The 18945-nt window shown below is 48.1% G+C and overlaps 1 protein-coding gene across 2 annotated transcripts; it reads right to left on the bottom strand.

Annotated features, from left to right (window-relative positions):
• Window positions 1-1391: 1391 nt before the first annotated feature.
• Window positions 1392-17347, bottom strand: EGFL7 (EGF like domain multiple 7). 2 transcript variants are annotated; one of them, XM_063144676.1, is made up of 10 exons: window positions 17138-17347; window positions 15783-15853; window positions 9230-9421; window positions 8784-8906; window positions 7972-8087; window positions 7478-7573; window positions 6072-6236; window positions 4029-4102; window positions 2880-3042; window positions 1392-2414 (listed from the first exon to the last, which is right to left on the bottom strand). In XM_063144676.1, the coding sequence occupies exons 3-10, from the start codon at window positions 9313-9315 to the stop codon at window positions 2392-2394; spliced, it is 846 nt and encodes a 281-aa protein (XP_063000746.1). In that variant the 5' UTR covers window positions 9316-9421; window positions 15783-15853; window positions 17138-17347; the 3' UTR covers window positions 1392-2391. The 2 variants fall into 2 exon arrangements, with proteins under 2 accessions (XP_063000746.1, XP_063000747.1); XM_063144677.1 differs by lacking the exon at window positions 6072-6236.
• Window positions 17348-18945: the final 1598 nt, after the last annotated feature.

Here is an 18945-nt window from a genome sequence, read left to right as displayed (position 1 = left end):
CCAACCTGGTGCCCTCCAGATGTTTAGTCCAACACATCTGGAGGGCACCAACTTGGTGAAGGCTGGGTTGTCCTTTTGCTTCAGAGCCAACATTTCTTGCAGGTTTGTTTTTTTAATCATTTTGTCAAAAACAAAACGAATTGGCCAGAAGAAATCTGTGGACGCCATAGCGAGCAAAGTTTCTCTCTCCTGGGCCAATGAAAAGACCCATCATTTGCCTTTGGCTGGAAATGATGGGTTTTGTAGTCCCAACACCTGCAGAGTGCCCATGTCACAGACAGCTGTGGAATCCCAACCCTACAGAAGTAGTCTTAAATATTATTTACAGGTGTGAACGGGAGCGAGGGCTGCCTGCCAAAGATGGAGGAGGTTGGGTGGGCGACCCATGGCCGAGTGGTGTCTCCCTGGCCCGTGATGTTTCAGCCTCCTACAGAGAGCACTGGAGAGAGGTGGGGAAGACCTAGATGTCCATCATTCAGGCGATGGTGTTGAATCGTGGCCCATGAGGGCAAAACCAAGGGGAAAGAGGTAACATGCACATCGACCCTTTACATAGTAGGCATGCAACCAACCAACCACGCAACCACCCAAAAAGTGCCTTTTGGAAAAAATCGGTTGCTACCTACTGCAGGGTTTTGATATTTTCAAGGTGTGTGTATGTGTGTAGAATTGACTTTTATAAAGCAGATTTATTTAAAGAAGCCTGTGTGTTTCTTTTGTGTGAGTTTTGCTGTGCGAAAGGTCAAAAAAGCAACACTTTCGTCCCGTTTAATTCAGACCCTGGGCTAAATGCGCAGTCGACGGGCGCGCTGGGCGTCAAAAGGCGTTAACGGTGTGTTGGGTCTTCGTTGACAAACTGGTGTTGCTCACGATATCTCTGCCACCGTGCAGTAGAGCCCAGTATTTGCAGCTGTACTGTCCCAGAATGTGGAACATCAGGGCTAGTAGCTTGATTTCTTATTTTATCTTTTTTTAATGAGCTGTTTGCACTGCAGTCCTAGATAGGTCTACTCGGAATCAATCCCCATTGCATTTGGTGCACACAGGAGCAAGCACGGGGCACCTTCTAATAAATCCCACATGTTAATAATGTGCTATATTATGTACTCTTCTGTTTGTCTTGAAAGGGATCAAGAATCTATTGCAGCCTTCCTCAACCTGGGGCGCTCTAGATGTGTTGGACTACAACTCCCAGAATGCCCCAGCCAGCTGGCTGGGGCATTCTGGGAGATGCAGTCCAACACATCTGGAGCGCCCCAGGTTGAGGAAAGCTGATCTATTGTGTTGACCTTCCGCTGCAAAAGGGGGGCACATCACCCATTCACCACTGGCTATCCCGACTCAGGCTGATGGGAGTCGTAGGCCAAAACACCTGGAAGCCTCTCCCCAGGGTGGGAGGAGGCATGGAATCATTCCTTAAAAACGATTTGTGCAGATTTCCAAAGGAAATTAGGGCAACCTAATCCCCAAAGTAAGCCAGAACTCCCTGTTGGTTGCACAAAGAGGAGATGTGAGCTTCTTTTCTTGTAAATGTAGGTTTATTGAAACTTTTTTTTTAAAAAAAGAGAACCATCAGGGCACTGGCTTTGCGTCTCCAGAGTAATACAGAAGAGTGAGCAGAGGTACCATTGAATTACATTCTTTTTAACGTCAGCCCTCACCAGCTGGGTTTTTTGTTGGACTCCAACTCCCAGCAACCGTGGCTGGGGGATGCTGGGAGTTGGGAGTCCAACCTGCCCTAATGGTCGAGATGGAGGTAACCGGGTGGGAGTGGACCCTTTTTCCTTTTGCAAGAGGGTATCGTACAATTTTCTTTTCTGCAGTTGGGGTGGGGGAAAGGAACCCTGATAGACGAGACGTTGAAAAGGGTGTGTTTTCAGGGCCCGCTGGTTTGAGGTTTAGCTGCCTTTCCCCATGGAACAACGCCAGAGGCTGTTCTACAAGCGGAGCCACGATCTCTGTCGGCCCCGGTACCCTTGCCGAATGACGACTGCCAGGGAAGCCATACATTACAAAGCTGCCCTAAAACTGCTCGTGGAGAGACGTCCTCGGCCCGTGCACGAAGCGCAACATTTTTAACCCCCAAGCAGTGATTTGAAGAGCGTCCGTTTGCACCTGCAGGCCCTTCCGGTGCCTTGTACCACAGTGGAGCGAGAGAGGTATAAGCGACTCCCTTATTATTAGAAGCCACACACTGGATTAAAGAGGACCCTTCGGTTTCGACAGTAGCGTTCAGGTGGACCTGTCTGCCGGCCCCAATGTGGCTCGTGGCCGACGGAGCAGTCCACAAAGGTCTGGACTACAACTCAATTGAGAGAGACGTTACAAAGCAGCTGGATAAGCAGAGGAAAGGGGGTACAAGTCCATCTCTTCAAGCTTCCTTCCTCTTCCTCAGCGTTCATTCTTGCATGAGCCTGTACCGAGATATAAGAGACATAGGAGTCATCTCTGTGCCACGGCCTTGTGGTTGGAGACTCGGTGGTCAGACTAGAACTCGGTCAGATTGGTTCAGCCACTCATTGGCTGACACAACACTGGTCGCTTGTGTCTCCGCTGGACCTCCCTCGGAGAGTCGTGAGGATGACGGGTACTAGGAGTACCTAAAAATGTAACGTCTCTAGTCAAGTAGCAGGCTACCCTATATAACCGCCTGCTCCAACCAAGTGCCCCATTGGACTTCAACTCCCATCCTTCCTAAATTCCGTGTCTCCAGTTAGGAGACGTGTCCGGATAGTTTGCATAAATCGGGGATCGAACCTCAGGCCCATGGGCCACGTCCCTGGGGTTGGGGTTCCAATCTTGCCTGCTGTAATTTTGCAGACGCTCCTTTCCCCCCTCGACCACCGATTTTGGGGTGGTTTCCTGATCTTGCCACTTACACGTCTCTAGACGCTCCTCCAGAAAAGAGATCTGCTCGCTGAGCGAATCTATCCTGTCCAGCTGCTGCACGGAGTGGACGAGCAGGCTGATGGGGTCCGTGACGGCGCCCTCCACGCCCAGCGTTTCTAGTTTGAGAAACGGGGCCAAAACACGCTGAAATTTCTATGGAGAAAGGGAAACGAAGATAAGTAATAAGAAAGGTGGGGCAGTGGGTTTCTTCCCTAATAGCTGACTGCAGGGGTGTTGCTAGGCCAGGGCCCATGAGGCACCAGCCCCGAACCTATTTCATTGTGCCCAGAGTGTCCTTTACTACCAAGCATTTTTCTCTCTCTCATCTTAATTGCTGTGCAGGAGGCTTTTTTTTGGGGGGGGGGGGGTTGCAGCTGGGGAGGGAAGGGTTAACTTCTCCCTGTATGCTGCAACACACATACCCCAAATTTCTCCCTGTATGGCAATTAACCTTGGAGGGGGGAGTTTGGGATGATTTGGGGCATGGTTCAAATTTAATTAAAATTATTTTATTTTAGATAATTTGGACGGGGAATTAATTGGCTGCCTTCTCTTAAGTGTGGAACTTACACCCCTGACTGCTTGCAAAGCCTCAGTGGCCAAATCCTGTGAGTTACTAGGTTTGAACGTAAGAGCCCTGATACTGGATCAGACCAAGGGGTCATCTCATCCACCACTCTGTTCACACAGTGGCCAACAAGCTGTTGACCAGGAACCCACAAGCCGAACACGGGTGCAGCAGCACCCTCCCACCCATGTTCCCCAGTAACTGGTGCACACAGGCCGGCTGCCTCTGCTCCTGGAAGCAACCTCCCACCATTCAACTTCATGGGATGACCCCTTTGGGTTCTAGTATTATGGGGGGGGGGGGGAAGAGAAATGTCTCCCTCTCCTCATTCACCACACCATGCATAATTTTGGTGTGGGTCCTCCAGATGTTGCACTGCTATTCCCATCAGCCCCTCTTGGCATAGCAAATGGGGAGAGATACTGGGAGTTGTGGTCCAGCATATTCAGAAGGCACCAAATTGGTGTGTGTGTGTGTGGGGGGGGAGTCTGGTTTCATGGGTTACACACATACACAGAGAGAGAGAGAGAGAGAGAGAGAGACGGGGGGGGGGGTCACTCCTGGTGCTCACCTCTTCCAACACCTCCATTCTGTTCTTCAGCTCCTTCACTTCTTCATCTTCCACTACCCGGTTTGGGACTCTGGCTGTGCAAATTCATGGCAAACAAAAGGAGTATAAGTGAGGACTCTGGTTTTAAGACTCTGCCATTTGGATTCCCGGAACATTTTTTTTTTTTTTAAAGGAGATTAAACATGTTCAGAGACAGAGACTAGGAATTCCTGAACTTTTCAGATTGGTGGGCACATTTGTAATCTTTTATTTATTTAATGCATTTCTAATGTTTTCTGAGCAGATTAAAATGCAATTTTAAAACGCTGTTAAAGATGTAAAATGCCATACAGACATTTAGAAGAATAAAATGCAATGTAATGCCAAACAGTAAGCACAGGAATGGATGAAAAAACAAACAGACAAACGTAGAACTAGGTCTCTAAAATAATTTATTATTTTATTGATACCCCACCCCCTTCCTTCTTGCAAAGAGCTCGAAGCTCCTAATCCTCTGTTTTGTCTTCTCAACAACCCTGTGAGGGAGGTCAGGCTGAGAGTCCGTGACTGGCCCAAAGCCTCCCAGGGAGCTTCATGGCCGTGTGAGGATTCGAACTCGGCTATCCCAAGTCCCAGTGCAATCCTGACCCGGGTAATTTTGCTCCTGTCATTGGTTCTCCACCCAACCTACCTCACAGGGTTGTTGGGAGGACGAAAGGGTGTGGAGTGGGACCATGTGCGCTGCCTTGCGCTCCTCGGAGAAAAGGCAGGAGATAAATAAAACATCCAAATGTGCCCACTTGCCTGAAAAGGCTGGAGACCCTTGAGAACCCCTCCTTGAACATAATAAATAAACAAACATAGAAGGATAAGAGCATCTTTTTCTGGAGACCCTCCGAATCGGTCCAGGCAGACAGGATCGGCGTCAGCACAAAGGGGACATTGGTTAACGCCTCCAGCGATTATTGTCGGCATGAAGGGGGGGATGACATTCTCCTTGGCACGCTGCAGGTTTTGAAGAACGATGCAAGATCTTCCGCTTCTGCCTTGATGCGCAGCTCTGCCATGTCCGTCCGGCGCGGGTGCTGCCCCTCCACGCATTATTACTCACGGTACGAGTTTGAAGTGGCACAGCGCGTACCAAAAGTAATAATGAGCCGTGGTCAGCGTCGAGCTGGCGGTCCTCCTCCAGGGCACGTGGTTCTCGCTGGCAAGGCGGCGCTGAATTGCAGGGAGCGGAGGCGGAGGGGCGCCGCCGCTTTACGCCTCTTGGTCTGGAGGTGCGGAACGTCTTCCAGCCTGAGGGCTGAATCCCAGTCTGGAGAAGCTCTCGGGAGCTGCGCTCCAATAGTGGGCGGAGCCGGAGGCAAAAATACCTGCCTATTTTAACTTCCAAACTTTTAGAAAATGGGGGAGGGGGACCGAACAAAACCCAGGCAATGACCAGCAGTGCAGTGGTCAATTTGGAAGTGACCGTGTCCTAGCCACGCCCACCCAGGGAGAACCCCAAAATTGCAGGCTGCTGTGTTGGTCCATGCCAGCAAACCAGTTCTAGATGTTTTCATCTCCACCAGCAGCAGGCCTTTCACAACGCCGATGGGTCTTAAGTGCCCCTTCAAGACCAAACGTCACTAAAATACTTTGCCTTTCAACAGGAAATTATATATATATATATATATTGGTTTTGGGGAAAAGGTGCCCCGTCCCCAGTTACTGTGAGACTTGCAGCTCAGCTCAGTGGGAAGAGGGAAGTCTGACTGGGGCGGAGGGAAGGTGACGTCAGCGTCCTGTGTAATAATGAAGCCCTGATGCATTGACCCTGCAAGGCCTGTGGACACTACGCCACTGAAAACAACCCAAAGGGGGCATGGCCAGGGGAAGGGGCATGGCCAATGGAGGAACCCCCATGCCACCACCAAGGAGACCGTGTCTCTCTCGTAAGTGCAATCAGTTACTCACTAGGAAGCGTGCAAATTCCGGGCCTGACGTTTCCCCCAATCTTTTGCAACCAAAGCCAGTGCAACAATACGCACGGCCTGAAGCCATTCACCTGACCAAGCTTACCCGGGCTCACGGTGACGGAGGCCTCGGTGGTCACTTGCAAAGCCCGGCACGTTTTCCCATCCCCGTGGAGCTCGTACCCTCGCCGGCAGGCGCAGCGGTAACTCCCAGCCACGTTGTGGCAAACCTGGCTGCAGCCGTGTCTCTCTCCAACGCATTCGTCCACATCTGGAACACCAAAGGAGGAAAAGGCCTTTAGGGACACAGCTGTGGAGGAGCTAGCCGCTCCTATTCACACCTCCCCTGATATTCCTGGGCAGGAGATCGGAACAACCAAGACTGGTCCAAACAGCCAGGGAGGGAGGTTGGCCAGAGTGTTGTTGGCCATGGGAACCCCGAGGAAATTGTGGTGTCCCCTTGTTGAACTTTGAAACGGCGGAGCAGGCGCTGTGTAAGGTCAAGAGAGGGGGCCTGGACCGTGGGGAGTTACCAAAAGCTACTGCTGCTCCCAACGCCTGTTACCAGCCAGAGTTCATGTCTTGGCTACACTCCCTGCTATTTCTAGTTACCTGTGTTGCTGGGCAGGTACCTACCATTGGACCGTCTGGCGGGCTTTCCCTTCTGACAGTTGCTATGAGGTTTACACACACACACACACACACACACACACACACACACACCTTCCCTCTGGGAGCTGGACTTCTTGTGAATGGCCTACATTTTATCTCCCTCCCACAAATCCAGGTGTGTGGTTTTTTTTGTGGGTTTGCTTCAAGTGGGTTTGCTCTGAACCTACATCGGCCCATTTGAAAGAACCCCATCTGGGACTGTCAGAGTTTATTTGTTGATTTATTTGATTCATACTCTGCCTTTCCACCCCCAAAACGGGGTTCTAGGCGGTGAACAGTAATGAAACCAAGATTAAAATAAACTTAAGGCGCCGTCCTATGCATGTTTGGAGAGGAAAAGAGTCTTATAACCTCAGCATGCCCCAGCTGTGCTGGGTGTTGTAGGATCTTTCTGTCTAAACATGTGTAGGATGACGCCCTTAGCGAAAACAAGTGTAAAAACGAACAGATTAAAAACATTTTTTTTATTAAAAAAAATATGGAACAATGAAAGGAAAACAGCACCCACTGGCCTGCCGGAATAAAAATGTGTTTTGCCTGCTGCTGGAAGGACAGCAGAGGGGAAGTCCAGCTAATAGTTAGAGTGTTGGCCAGGGACAGGGGCGACCCGGGTTCAAGTCCCCACTCATCCATGAAGCTCAGTGGGTGCCTTTGGGGTGGCCACTGACTCTCAGCCTCACCTACCTCACAGGGTTGTTGTGAGGACAGAATGGAGAGGAGGAGGAGGATTATGTACACCACCTTGGGCTCCTTGCAGTAGGGAAAAAGGTGGGGTATAAATGCAGTAATAACCAATAAAAAATGAAACGTTTCAAAGCGCAACAAAGGGTAGACTTTTACCTGTCTGGCAATCCCTTCCTGCCCATCCGAAAGGGCAGGTGCACCGGTTAGGGAGTACACACTTGCCCCCGTTTTGGCACGGCGGACGGCAGATTGCTGCAAGACAAGGTCACCATTATACTCGCGATGTGGGGCAGCAGGTGAATTCCCTGCAGGTCTTTCCGCTACTGTATTTTATTACTGAAATGTTCCCTTTTCTATAAAAATAAAAATATCTCACTTCACAAAATGGGCATCAAAAACAAGTTGGAATCACAAACAAAGGGGGGAAATTGGGAAAGGGAACTCTGGATGCAGAAAGAAAAAAGTAGGTATACATTTAAATTAATCACAGTTTATTAATGTATTTTATGAAGAAAATCACCCCAGGGCACACACACCCTAAGGTTCTCTTAGCATGCATGCGAAGTTTAATGTCTAGGTTTCAAGTTCCTGCACTATGGTGCGGACGGACAGACATATTTTGTTTTTATACACATAGGTAAGAGGTTTACCTGTATTGCATCCAAACTGGGAGGGGCCGTTTGCCCATCTCCACCCAGGACAGCATCTGTACGCGGGCCGAGACACCTTCCGGTAGGCCTGATGCTGAGCAATCCTGTAGGTAGTTCTGCAAACAATGTAACAGAAAAAGAATTTATCAATCTGGCCTTGCAAGTTGTTGTTGTTGTTTTTTAAAAAAAACCAATTTCCAGAAGAAAAAGGCCAACAATCGGTTAGAGCACCTTTCCTTGAAGAAAAAAAAATACAGCGTCTGGAGTTTTCTAGCTTAAAAAAAAGTAGGGACACTTGGGAAATCTGCAATGATTTCAAACCAGATGATTTCTGTGAATCCGATCTGTGGATTATGCGGCCTTTTACAAGTCGTGCAAATCCTGTGGATTTGTGAACCAGTTTTCACTTTTTAGGGGGCTATCTGCTAATTGCATTAACGAATGCAGCGTATTGCATTTGCACAAGTGTGAATTAGTGCTAACGTGAAATAGAACAAAATTAAAAATGTTTGATTTTGTCAGTGAGTGGATGATGGAGCAAAAAGGCACCTGACAATTCCCAAAACAGAGATAGAATTTAACGAAATCCATCCAACCCTGGGAAAAAAGACCGAGAGGAAAACCATGACAGACATTCATAAACTGATGCACGGACAGAGAATTAGGCAGAGAGAAGGTTTTTGGTGGCCAATGTAATTGATTTGGCAGCAGACTCGGCACAGAAAAATGTTAATAAATAATATCCTAATTCATGCTCAGAATGAATGTGTGTAGCCTTCCCGCACTTCTCCGGAATGGGAATGACTCCATACCTGTACGTACTGCAAAGCCTGTACCCTTGGCACAAGGTGAGGTAGGGCTGATGGACCGGCTGGATGTGAGATACGAGGTAAGACACGGTGTGGCTTTTCACCTCCACGGAGCACACTTTGTGCCTGCGAACAAGAAAACCCAACACACTGTCAGACAGCATGGCGTGAGCCCCAGGACGACAGAATTCTGTTGTTTATCCATGAAGTCTGAGATTTGGGCTCCTGTACCCCAATCGGGAACCTTCCAAATTTGTCAAACAGAAAGCCCCATTATCCTCAGCTAACATACAGCCAGGTTCAAGCAGCATAGCTGGCAGGAACATGCTGGGAGTTGTAGGCCTTTTTTCTGCCTAAACTTGCACAGCATTGATCTTTAAGTCCAGGGTCTAAAATGACTTAGTCACCACAATGTTCAAATAGGCTGTGGACAAAAGCGAAGGACCTACCCTGACCTGGAGAAATGCTCCGCGTTGATCACTGCAAGAAGGCAGAGGAGGAGAAGCCCAGTTAGGAGAGAGCTGCCTGTCTGCATTTCCTATCCTCTGATGCTGGGCCAATCCCCTACTTGAGTGTAGCATGTAGGACGTCCCGGGCACTTTCACGGTCTACCACCACCACGGCCTGTGCAGCGAGCAAACCTGGAACCAGAAAGAGTCAATGATCAGAAGCCCTAAGAAAAGGGTTTGGCTGGAAAAGATATTGGGTGTCATGTTCCGTGGTGGACCTAGGGTTGGGATTTCAGGACTCCAGAGGATCAACGAATGTCCACCCAGAGAGCGGCAGGTGCAGAAGCAAACTTAAAGCCATCCTAATCGGTGGCCATCCCTACGTCTTGTAGTAGCAAATTCCATAGTTTAACTCTGAGCTGTGTGAAGACGTCCTTCTTTTTATCTCTCCTGAATCTCCCTCTAATCAGCTTCATGGGATGTGACCCCGTTGGGTTCTGGTATTATGAGAGAGGGAGAAAAATATCTCCCTCTCCACTTTCACCACACCAGGCATCATTTTGAACACCTCTGTCATGTCTCCCTCACTCGCCTTTTCCCCATGCTAAACGTTCCCAGTTGCTTTAAGGCCACTCACACAATGTTGGGTCACACAAGGCGAGAGAGACAAAGGTCAGTCAGTCCAATTCAACAACAAAAAATTGGATGGACAAATCCATTTGGTCATGTATGAAGTATTAAGCACAGCTAGCAATATAAAAGTTGCCTATTTTATAATACTGATTATATTATATTTATAATAGATAGACAAGGATGAGAAATATATGCAGACACAGGAGGAACACAATTGCCCACAAGAATGTAGGGGGATAGATGCATCCTTTCTTGGAAACCTCCAACCCGTAAAGGTGTGCACAAACACCCCTGAACCTATTCAAATGAAAGTTGGTGGTCTGGATCCTCTCAGAAAGGGCAAGTATGCCTGCAAATTTTCCTCCAATTTTGGCAGGAAGTAAAAAAAGTTAATTTAAAAATAAAATCAAAATGGAAGGGTGTCTAGCACAAAAAAACCTGTGCCTATTTGTCTGAAATTTGGCATGTTTCATGCCTGCTATGGCTGCAAGCATTCCATCCAATTCTGTCAAACACCAAAGTTTGTTGATTTCCAAGCACAACATTTCGGATAACTGAGATTTGGACTCGCTCCTGAATCAGGCAATGTTCCCCAGTCAGGGTCCAAACGGAGTCTTGGAATTCACACCCCTACTTTTACCACCGTTTTCATGTGCTTCCAGGCTTCCAAAAAATCTCAGTCTCCATCAAAATGCAGTCATAAAATTATGTTTGTAGACAGATAAAGTTCCAGCAGCTGGAGCTGACTTGAAGCCAATTCCTGTCCCCCACATTCCTCATAATCAGCAACTTTGACTAAGTGAGAATGTTGTCGGCTAATAGAAAACATTCCCACACCATGTAAAGAAGGAAGGCTGCTGATCCCTGAAGCGTTGCGAGCCACAAGGATGCACGCGACAACAGTAAACAGAGCGCAAGGCCTAAACCCTGTGGCTGGTTCAACTTAAGAGTCATTTAAACTACCCAACTGCAGATTGAAATAGACAGGAAGTCTTCAGATGAGGGACAGACGGTAAACTTTGCACACAGGTTCGAGTCCTGACATAATCTCCAATTAGGGATGCAGAAGAATCTCACCCAAAACTCTGGTTGGACACAGCTAGCTGGTACTAGGCAGCGTCATGGCAACTTCGTATATCCTTCCTCGCTTCCATTTAAGCAAGACTTTGATATAGATAGAAGTCTTTTCAAGACAGGGGAGTATAATAGCATGCAAATTAATAAAATAAGATCTAGCAGGAGGGGAAAAAAAGAAGAGACCACCATTTCCCATAATGTTAATTATCAGGCAAACTAGAAACGTACTAAACAAATAAATATAGCTCACATTTAGTACATTTAACACACCAGAACAAAAATAATAACCCAAAACTAAAACAAGCGCACTGTTAATTCTCAGCCTCACAGATTGAACAGGGAGACCGTGGGATCACGCCAGAGAAAGGCAACTCTGTTGCAGCAACAATTACAGAATCTTGCGGCGTCTTAAAAGACCAACGAATTTATTCCGCCATGAGCTTCTGTGGACGCTGTGCCCTTTGCCGGGTGCATGAAACAATAACCGCAAATTACTCTTCATGTGTCTAAATCAGTGGGCTGTGCAATGCAAAATGTGTTGGCCTGCAATGGTGTCACAACACGCTGTGCGTTTCACCAACATAAGTTACTAGCTCTCAGCATGCCAAATAAATAAATAAATGGGATCAGGCAAGGATCTACTTCACAGGACTGTTGTTGAGACCGAGCCAAAACGTAAAGCAGGCTTGATTTGCAGTTTCCAAACCGTAAGGCAGGCCTAATTTGCAATTTCCAGGGGTCTAACGCTGTCATAAACCTGTTGCAGCAAAACAGCCGCTGTGCTTATAACCCAAGCACCATGTACATTGATGGTGCTATATAAATAAATAATAATAATAATAATAACATGTTTGTGCCATAATAAATGCATCAGTCTTTAACGCGCCCCGAGGTTCTTTGGTACTTTCGAATTGCAAAGCGTGCTGTCAAACAGAGGGAGCAGAAACGCGCCCCCCCCCCCCAATCCAGCATGCATTTGTTTTAAAACAAACCCCAAGTAAAAGCTTTCCTTCCTGATTAGTTTAAATTTATTTGCGTTTTACTGCCACTAGGTGGAGATCTGGTCTTTTTGTATCAATTATTTATTTTTATTTTTTAAAAAAGGGTGCTTTATACCTTGAGGTAGGGTGTGTGTGTGTGTGTAAGTGTGTGTGTGTGTGTGAATCTCCTGTGCAAAAGTGCAGAGTGGAGAGAGAGAGAGAGAGAGAGAGAGAGAGAGAGACTCTGGAGGGGGAAACATCACCCATTGTTTAAGCAACATCTGCGCACGGGACGGTCTCTCCTTCCCTCGGTTCTGTTCGGTTGCTTCCTTTATCCCTTTGCAAGAAAAAGGCTGCACAATCGAGGACTTCCTCGCCACCCTTGCAAGCCCAACGGCACCCCAGGGGACACACACACACCCGGCCCCCAGCCCACCCAACCACACAGAGGACACAGGATTGCACTCCCTTTCCCCAGCTGTTTTTTTTTTTTTTTTTGGCACAACTGTGAATAGTTGCAAAGGAGGAGCAACAAAAAGCAAAACCACAACATAGGCAGGCGGCTCTTCTCCCCTTGTCCCAGCTCCAGTAGCTGCTTGGCTTGGCTTTATTTATTTATTTATTTTGCATGCATCCAATGGTGCAAAAGGGAAAGGGGAGAGAAGAGAAATTGACACGCTCGTGCCAAGGGCTACTCACTTCACCTCCAGCGTTGCGGACGGGCGCCTGGGCAAACCGGGTGGCTTGGAAGGAGAGGGAGGGACCGGCTACTTCCCTCCACACAGGAGAAACCCACCCCCTGGGCTGCCCTCACCCCCGCCCCCCCCAAAGCTTAAACACAACCAGAGATGCTAAAACCTCCCACCTCTCTCTCTCTCTCTCTTCCTCTCAATCCACTGATCGCATGGAAAGACCAAGACAGCGTTCCGCCACCCCATAAACCGGGCTCGCTCCAGATGGGCCGGAGTGCAATTCCCATAATCCCCAGTCAGAATGATGGGAGCTGCACAGTCCAGCCCATCTGGAGGGGAATACTTGGATTACCCAGATCTGAGTTGTGCACCATCTTCGTAGAGGGAAGCAAGTTGCCTTGTGTTGCCATGTTTTTAATGTATTTGTTTTTATGTTTTGTTTTAATTAAGGTTTTCTTTTGGTCCCCGCCCCAACAGTCCATATTTCAGTGTTAGCTGCCTCCAGCAATAGTTTTGCATTTTTGTTTTCTTTTATTCCGCACCTTCAGCATAACCATGTTCCCAGGGTGGGGAGCAACATCTAATATAATATATAACACAAGCTGCAATAATTAACGTGACAAAAGCAGAGCTTTTTCTTGGAAGTAACCTATTACAAGGAGGGAAGCTACTTCAGCCTACAGGAAAGGGTGACCCTTGATCTTACGCGCATGGAACGCATGTTCTATGTACCCGCAGTGCAATTTAATGCAGGTTGAATCAGAAGTTAAAGCCTGGCCCTGTGTCTTTAAGCTGTCCCAGAAGGAGAGCCATGTCAAGACTTGGCAGAAAATAAAACGACACGAGTCCTGGCGTATGGTTGTCAACTTTTCAACCGGCCTCTGTAGCTGTGCCTTTAAGCACAGCGCAATCTGCAGCAATTAGCAACTACTAAAACAAAACTTCACCTGCCAATTCCAACGGGTCCAAATTTTGCTAAAGGCGCAGCAACAGTAGACTTAATTTAAAAAATAGGGCAAACCGTACACCACCATCAATCGTAATGATGCCACAGGATTCTCCTTTTTGTTTGCGCCTGTAAAAAGCAGCGTGACCTATAGCAATCGTGCAAAGGACACATTTGTTAGTACTCAGACAAGGAAAGCGTTTACTGGCTGACTTTTGGTATGGCAGTCACAGGAGCAGGGTAGGCAAAAAGAAAAAAATCCTACCAGAAAGTGTACCCTAAACCAAGCCGGTGCTGTCCAGATGAACTGAGACTGATGAGAGTTGCAGTCCAACACATTTAGAGGGCACCAGGTTTTGGAAGGCTGAATAGTGCATGATGAAGTGTTCCCCCACGAAGAAGAAGAAGAAGAAGAAGAAATCCACAGATGTAGAAAAGTAGCTCATCAGCGAAATTTGGGTTGGAACATTTCTCTCCAATATCTAAAAATACAGGAGCTGTGCTATATTGCATCCAGTCCTTAACCCATCTAGCTTGGTATTGGCGACACGGACTGGCAGTAGCTCTGCAGGGTTTCAAGTAGGATTCTTTCCTATTGTTACTAGAGATGCCAATTGAACCTGCGATCTTCTGCCTGCAAACCAAGGACTCTAACCACTGAGCTACGGCCCTTCCCCAGCGGATATGGAATTTTCCTTTGCCACTTACACGGCCGAGCATTCAGACAAGCTACTTTCCACTGGAGAATCCAGTCCAGGGGGAGAAATAATTGCTGACTTCAGGAAAAAGAAGGGAGGAAGTTTAGCACAGGTGTGCAAGAAGCGTGACACAAGTTGCCACTGTGGTTCTACAACCAGGTTGAGAATTTATTCAACGGGCCCTGGAGAAGGATTCATTCTGAAACCTATTGGGCCTAAATTAATCTTCCTGTGCACCCTCTCTGTTTTTGCCCAGCCAGAAAGACTTTTAGCAGCTCTGTGTATGTTTAAGGCAGAGATCCCCTTCTCCGTGGCTTTGTAGTTCAGAGTGAGCCCTTGTCCACATATTCTCTCTTCAGTTTGACCCTGTTCTGATGACACACTAAGCCATGGGGATGAAGCCTTTGGAGCTAAACATTATAGCTCCGCATGTCGTGTGAACCGCTCTATGTTGGCTACACAACCATGGGTTAAACACATTCACTAACTATTTGCTACAAAGGGGTTCATGGCCTAACCAGGGATTAGCGTGTCATCTGAACAGGGTCATTGTGGTGTGGGCCCTCCTCAATTGCCTCTCCTGCCATTTCTGTGCATGCACAGCACAATCCTACGCATGTTGACACAGAAAAGAGTCCCACTGTGTCCAGTGCGACTCAGGAAATCTGTTTAGGATTGCAGCCTAAAAACCACTTCGAACGGCAGAGGTGCACAACTTGTGGCCATCCAGATGTTGTGGGACCAGAACTCCCATCAGCCATAGCTGGGCATAGCCAACATTTATTTATTATATGTACTGCCCCATAGCCGAAGCTCTCTGGGTGGTTTACAATGGCAAGGAATGATGGAACTTTCCAGATCCAACAACATCTGAAGTGCCACAGGTTGGGTAGAGCCTGATTTAAGAACAATATTACAAATAAAGCACAATTTTGGAGACCGTTTTATAGCCACCACTAACAAAGAATCCGTGGTAAGTGCTTTCTCTGGTATCATGATCTTTCTTTCTTTCTTTAATTAAAATATTTCAGGGCAGGAACCGTAACAAGGCAACGTGAACACACCAGGCACTTCAAACACACATCCGTTTTATAACTGTTTCACTCCCGCGGCTTTTCCCAAAGAGAGGGTGCTAGGAAGAGTCTCTCAGAACAGGGATGAGCTCAAAGTGGTTCTTCAGCGGTTTGGGATGTCAACACCCAGCAGTCCTGATGACCATTGGCTATGCTGGCTGGGGCTTCTGGGTGTTGAAGTCCAAAACACCTGGAGTTCTACCCTCTGTCCACCCTTGTCTTAAAGATCCCTACCTCTCCCCCTGCCGCCCCTCACCCCCCCCAAAAAAGAACAGTTCTTGAGAAGAGGCAATGACTGTTAAATCCATAATGTGGCGAAGCTATTGGCCAGAAAAACAACACCTAGTTAAAGGGACAATTGTGTTTGCAACTCATTCGAATCCTCCCACGGCAGTTCCTGAGAGCCAAACGAAAAGATGGTGACTGGAACATGTGAAATAATCGCAGAACTCACCTGACCCATCTCGACCAGCCTGTTATCCAACAGGAGTGGAGTCTCTTCGAAGGCACGTGGACATCCAGCCCCTGGAGCGAAAGAAAACACAATTATTTAGAACCTGCAGCCTTTGTGGATTTTCAGAAACGGGCCTCCATCCATTCCTGGGATGGGTCGTTTCATGCAACCTAGAGAAGGCCAACTTTTTTGAACTGCTTTCTATTCCTGTGTTTTTAATAGCAGCATAAATCTGCAGGCATTACTGGCTGCTAAAGGTACCTGCTGATTTCTGCAGATTGCACTACTGTTAATTAATTGATTGATTTGATTTGTTCCCTGACTTTCTACCAAAAATGGCACTCGAGGAGGCTAAAAGTGCAGGGACAGAATGGATCAGGTGTCCCTTTCTTCTCTAGTCCTACTTTGGCCCTACTGCTTGGACAGCAACCGGTTAGGAGAGCGTCCAGCTACTCTTGTAAACCGGCCAAAATGGCATATCGTTAAAGCAGAGCCGATTGCAAAAATTCAGAGTGGTTTAAGAAGCCCAACAGTGTCCAATTGGTAGTCACAGCGCCTTTTAGCCTCATTCTCAGAATTATTTGTTTATTTATTTATTCATTTTATGTAGAATATTTCTTGGCCAACTTTCAGGGCAGAAGCCCTCTCGAAGTCAGCGTACCATGGTAAAACTTTCAGCATAAAAACAGAGCCGGCAATTAAAAACAGCAGAAACCGCAACAGCAGCAAACATGCTAGCAGAAAAAGCGCCAGCAGCACAAAACGAAAACCGGCAACGCACAACCATGGCTCCGAACAAGTCCCACGAAATGAAAGGGGGGATTTGCTCATCGGTTGTGCCTTCCTCCAGCTTTCTCCAACCTGGAGCCCTGCAAATGTGCTAGACTACAACTCCCATCATTGCCAGGCAGCCTACTAGCTGGGGAGGATGGTTGCAGAAGAGAGACGCAAAAGAGATGGTTGCCCAAATAGGAGGCCATCACTCCACCTCTCTTCCCTTCCAGGGAAGGGGCCCACGGACCGGAGCCCTCCGGCGTTGTCCCTCCTCTCTGCCGTTGCCACCTGCTGCCTCTTGCTCTGGCCCAGGTGACGGAGCTGGTGAGAAGGAAGGAGGCGCAGATGCCGTGGCCTCTTGGCTCCCCGGCCTTCTGCCCACCGAGCAAGTGAGTGGGAGCAATGATGTGCAAGCGTATGAAGAGCTGGTGGCTACAGTGGGGAGAAGGTGGACTCCCTAAAGGATGGGCCCATGGCCCTCAACACCTCAGCCGCACCTCCACGGCCTGGCCAGGCATCGCTGCGGTCTGGCTCTCCACCACAGCCCTAGGGCACTAGATTGGCAGAATCTCACATGGTACCTGCCTCGTCAGCTCGCCGCGGCCCTCTGCAACAGCCCTGCAGTGCGGGCCACCTCCAGTCCACCCATGCGTCCCGTCGCCACCTTCACCACCAGCAGCGCTGCTCTTGGGTCCTTCATGGTCTCCCGCCTTCCCCTCCCCGGCTGGGGCTGACTCGGCTTTCTTTGCCCCTCTCTCTCTTCCCGTTCCAGGTCCCACCGGTCAGTGGCCGACGACGCGCACGGAGGCAGGAGGTCCCTTTGGAAGTCGAAGGGCGGCTTTTTATGCCCTCCTTCCTGTATAAATCAGGACTGGGATGGACAATCCTGGCAGGAAGTCCTGCGGGTGTTGTTGGCTGATAAGGAGCCGTGCGAGCTGAACAAACACAGCCACCGGCTCGGGAGAGCCCAGCAGGGAATTTCATGCCGATCAGCCATCTTGGGCTGAGGAGGAAGGGGCGAGGAGGGAATCGTGCAACGAGGACCCAATTTAGCATCGGGGAGGGTCCGTGGCTCAGCTTTATATGTAGACAGTGTCACGTTCAATCCTTTGGCATCACAAGGTAACAAGGGTCAGGTAGAAGGTAATAAGGGCAATCTCTCTGTGTGTCTTTCTCTCTTCCCTCCCCCCCCACCCCTTGGCCTGAGATCCTGGACTACTGGGAGTATGAGTCAGAATGGACAATACTGACCCAAATGGACTAGGGATCCGAGTCAGAAAAAGGCCCCTTCAGCTGCGACCCTTCCTGAGTCAGTTTGACTTGGCAACGGTTATGCAGGCCTTAGTTACATGTCAGTTAGACTACTGCAATGAATTCCATGTGGGACCACCACTTGAAGAGTGTCTGGAAGCTTCAATGGGTGCAAAACGTGGCAGTAAGGTGGCTGACAGGGGGGCATTTTTGGGGCCAGACTGCACCTGTCTTGAAAGACCTGCACTGGTTGACGGCTGTTTTCCAAATCCAGGCACAATTCAAGGCAACGCACTGGCTATCTAAGGGACCACCTGCATAGCTAGGAACCTGCCCAGGTATTAAGAGGCCCATCTGAAGGTGCCATTATCTGCAGAGGCCTGTTTGTTGGCATTAGAAAGAATGCAAAGACATAAGAACATAAGAAATGTCCTGATGCTGGATCAGACCAAGGGTCCGTCTAGAATCCAGCACTCTGTTCACACAGTGGCCAACCAGCCATCGGCCAGGGACCCACAAAGCGGGACATGGTGCAACAGCACCCTCCCACCCATGTTCCCCAGCAACTGGTGCACATAGGCTTACTGCCTCAGATACTGGAGGTAGCGCATAACCATCAGGGCTAGTAGCCATTGATAGCCTTTTCAATGTAGCCTTTCAAAATGTGTAGCTTTAATGCTTTGGTGTTTGACTATTGCTTTTTTATTGTTTTGTTTTAAATTGTTGGGTTATGGTTTTTTTAACTGTTGTACACTGCTTCGACAGGTTTTTAGCAAATAAGGCAGGATATATCAAAACGTTAATCAGTCCATAATGAATACATAAAATGTTCAAAGGGCCGTTTCTAAGGAGTCCCCATCAGTGTGCCAAACTGGGTTCCTAGCACTCTTCTTCTTCTTCTTCTTCTTCTTCTTCTTCTTCTTCTTATTCTTATTCTTATTATTAGCATTTGTATACCACCCCATAGCCAAAGCTCTCTGGGCGGTTCACATAAGATAAAAACACTTAAACAATATACAGAAATTAAAAACCACAAAAACATACAGTATACACATATATTTAAAACCATTATAACACCATTAAAAAGCTATGAGCCTAAAAAACAGACCCAGGCTCATTACATATTGCTAAAGGCTAA

Source organism: Elgaria multicarinata, chromosome 19, assembly GCF_023053635.1.
Source record: "Elgaria multicarinata webbii isolate HBS135686 ecotype San Diego chromosome 19, rElgMul1.1.pri, whole genome shotgun sequence".
Taxonomy (NCBI): Eukaryota; Metazoa; Chordata; class Lepidosauria; order Squamata; family Anguidae; genus Elgaria; species Elgaria multicarinata.
The sequence above is the reverse complement of the archived record's forward strand: the minus strand, read 5'-3'. Positions and strand labels throughout refer to the sequence as shown.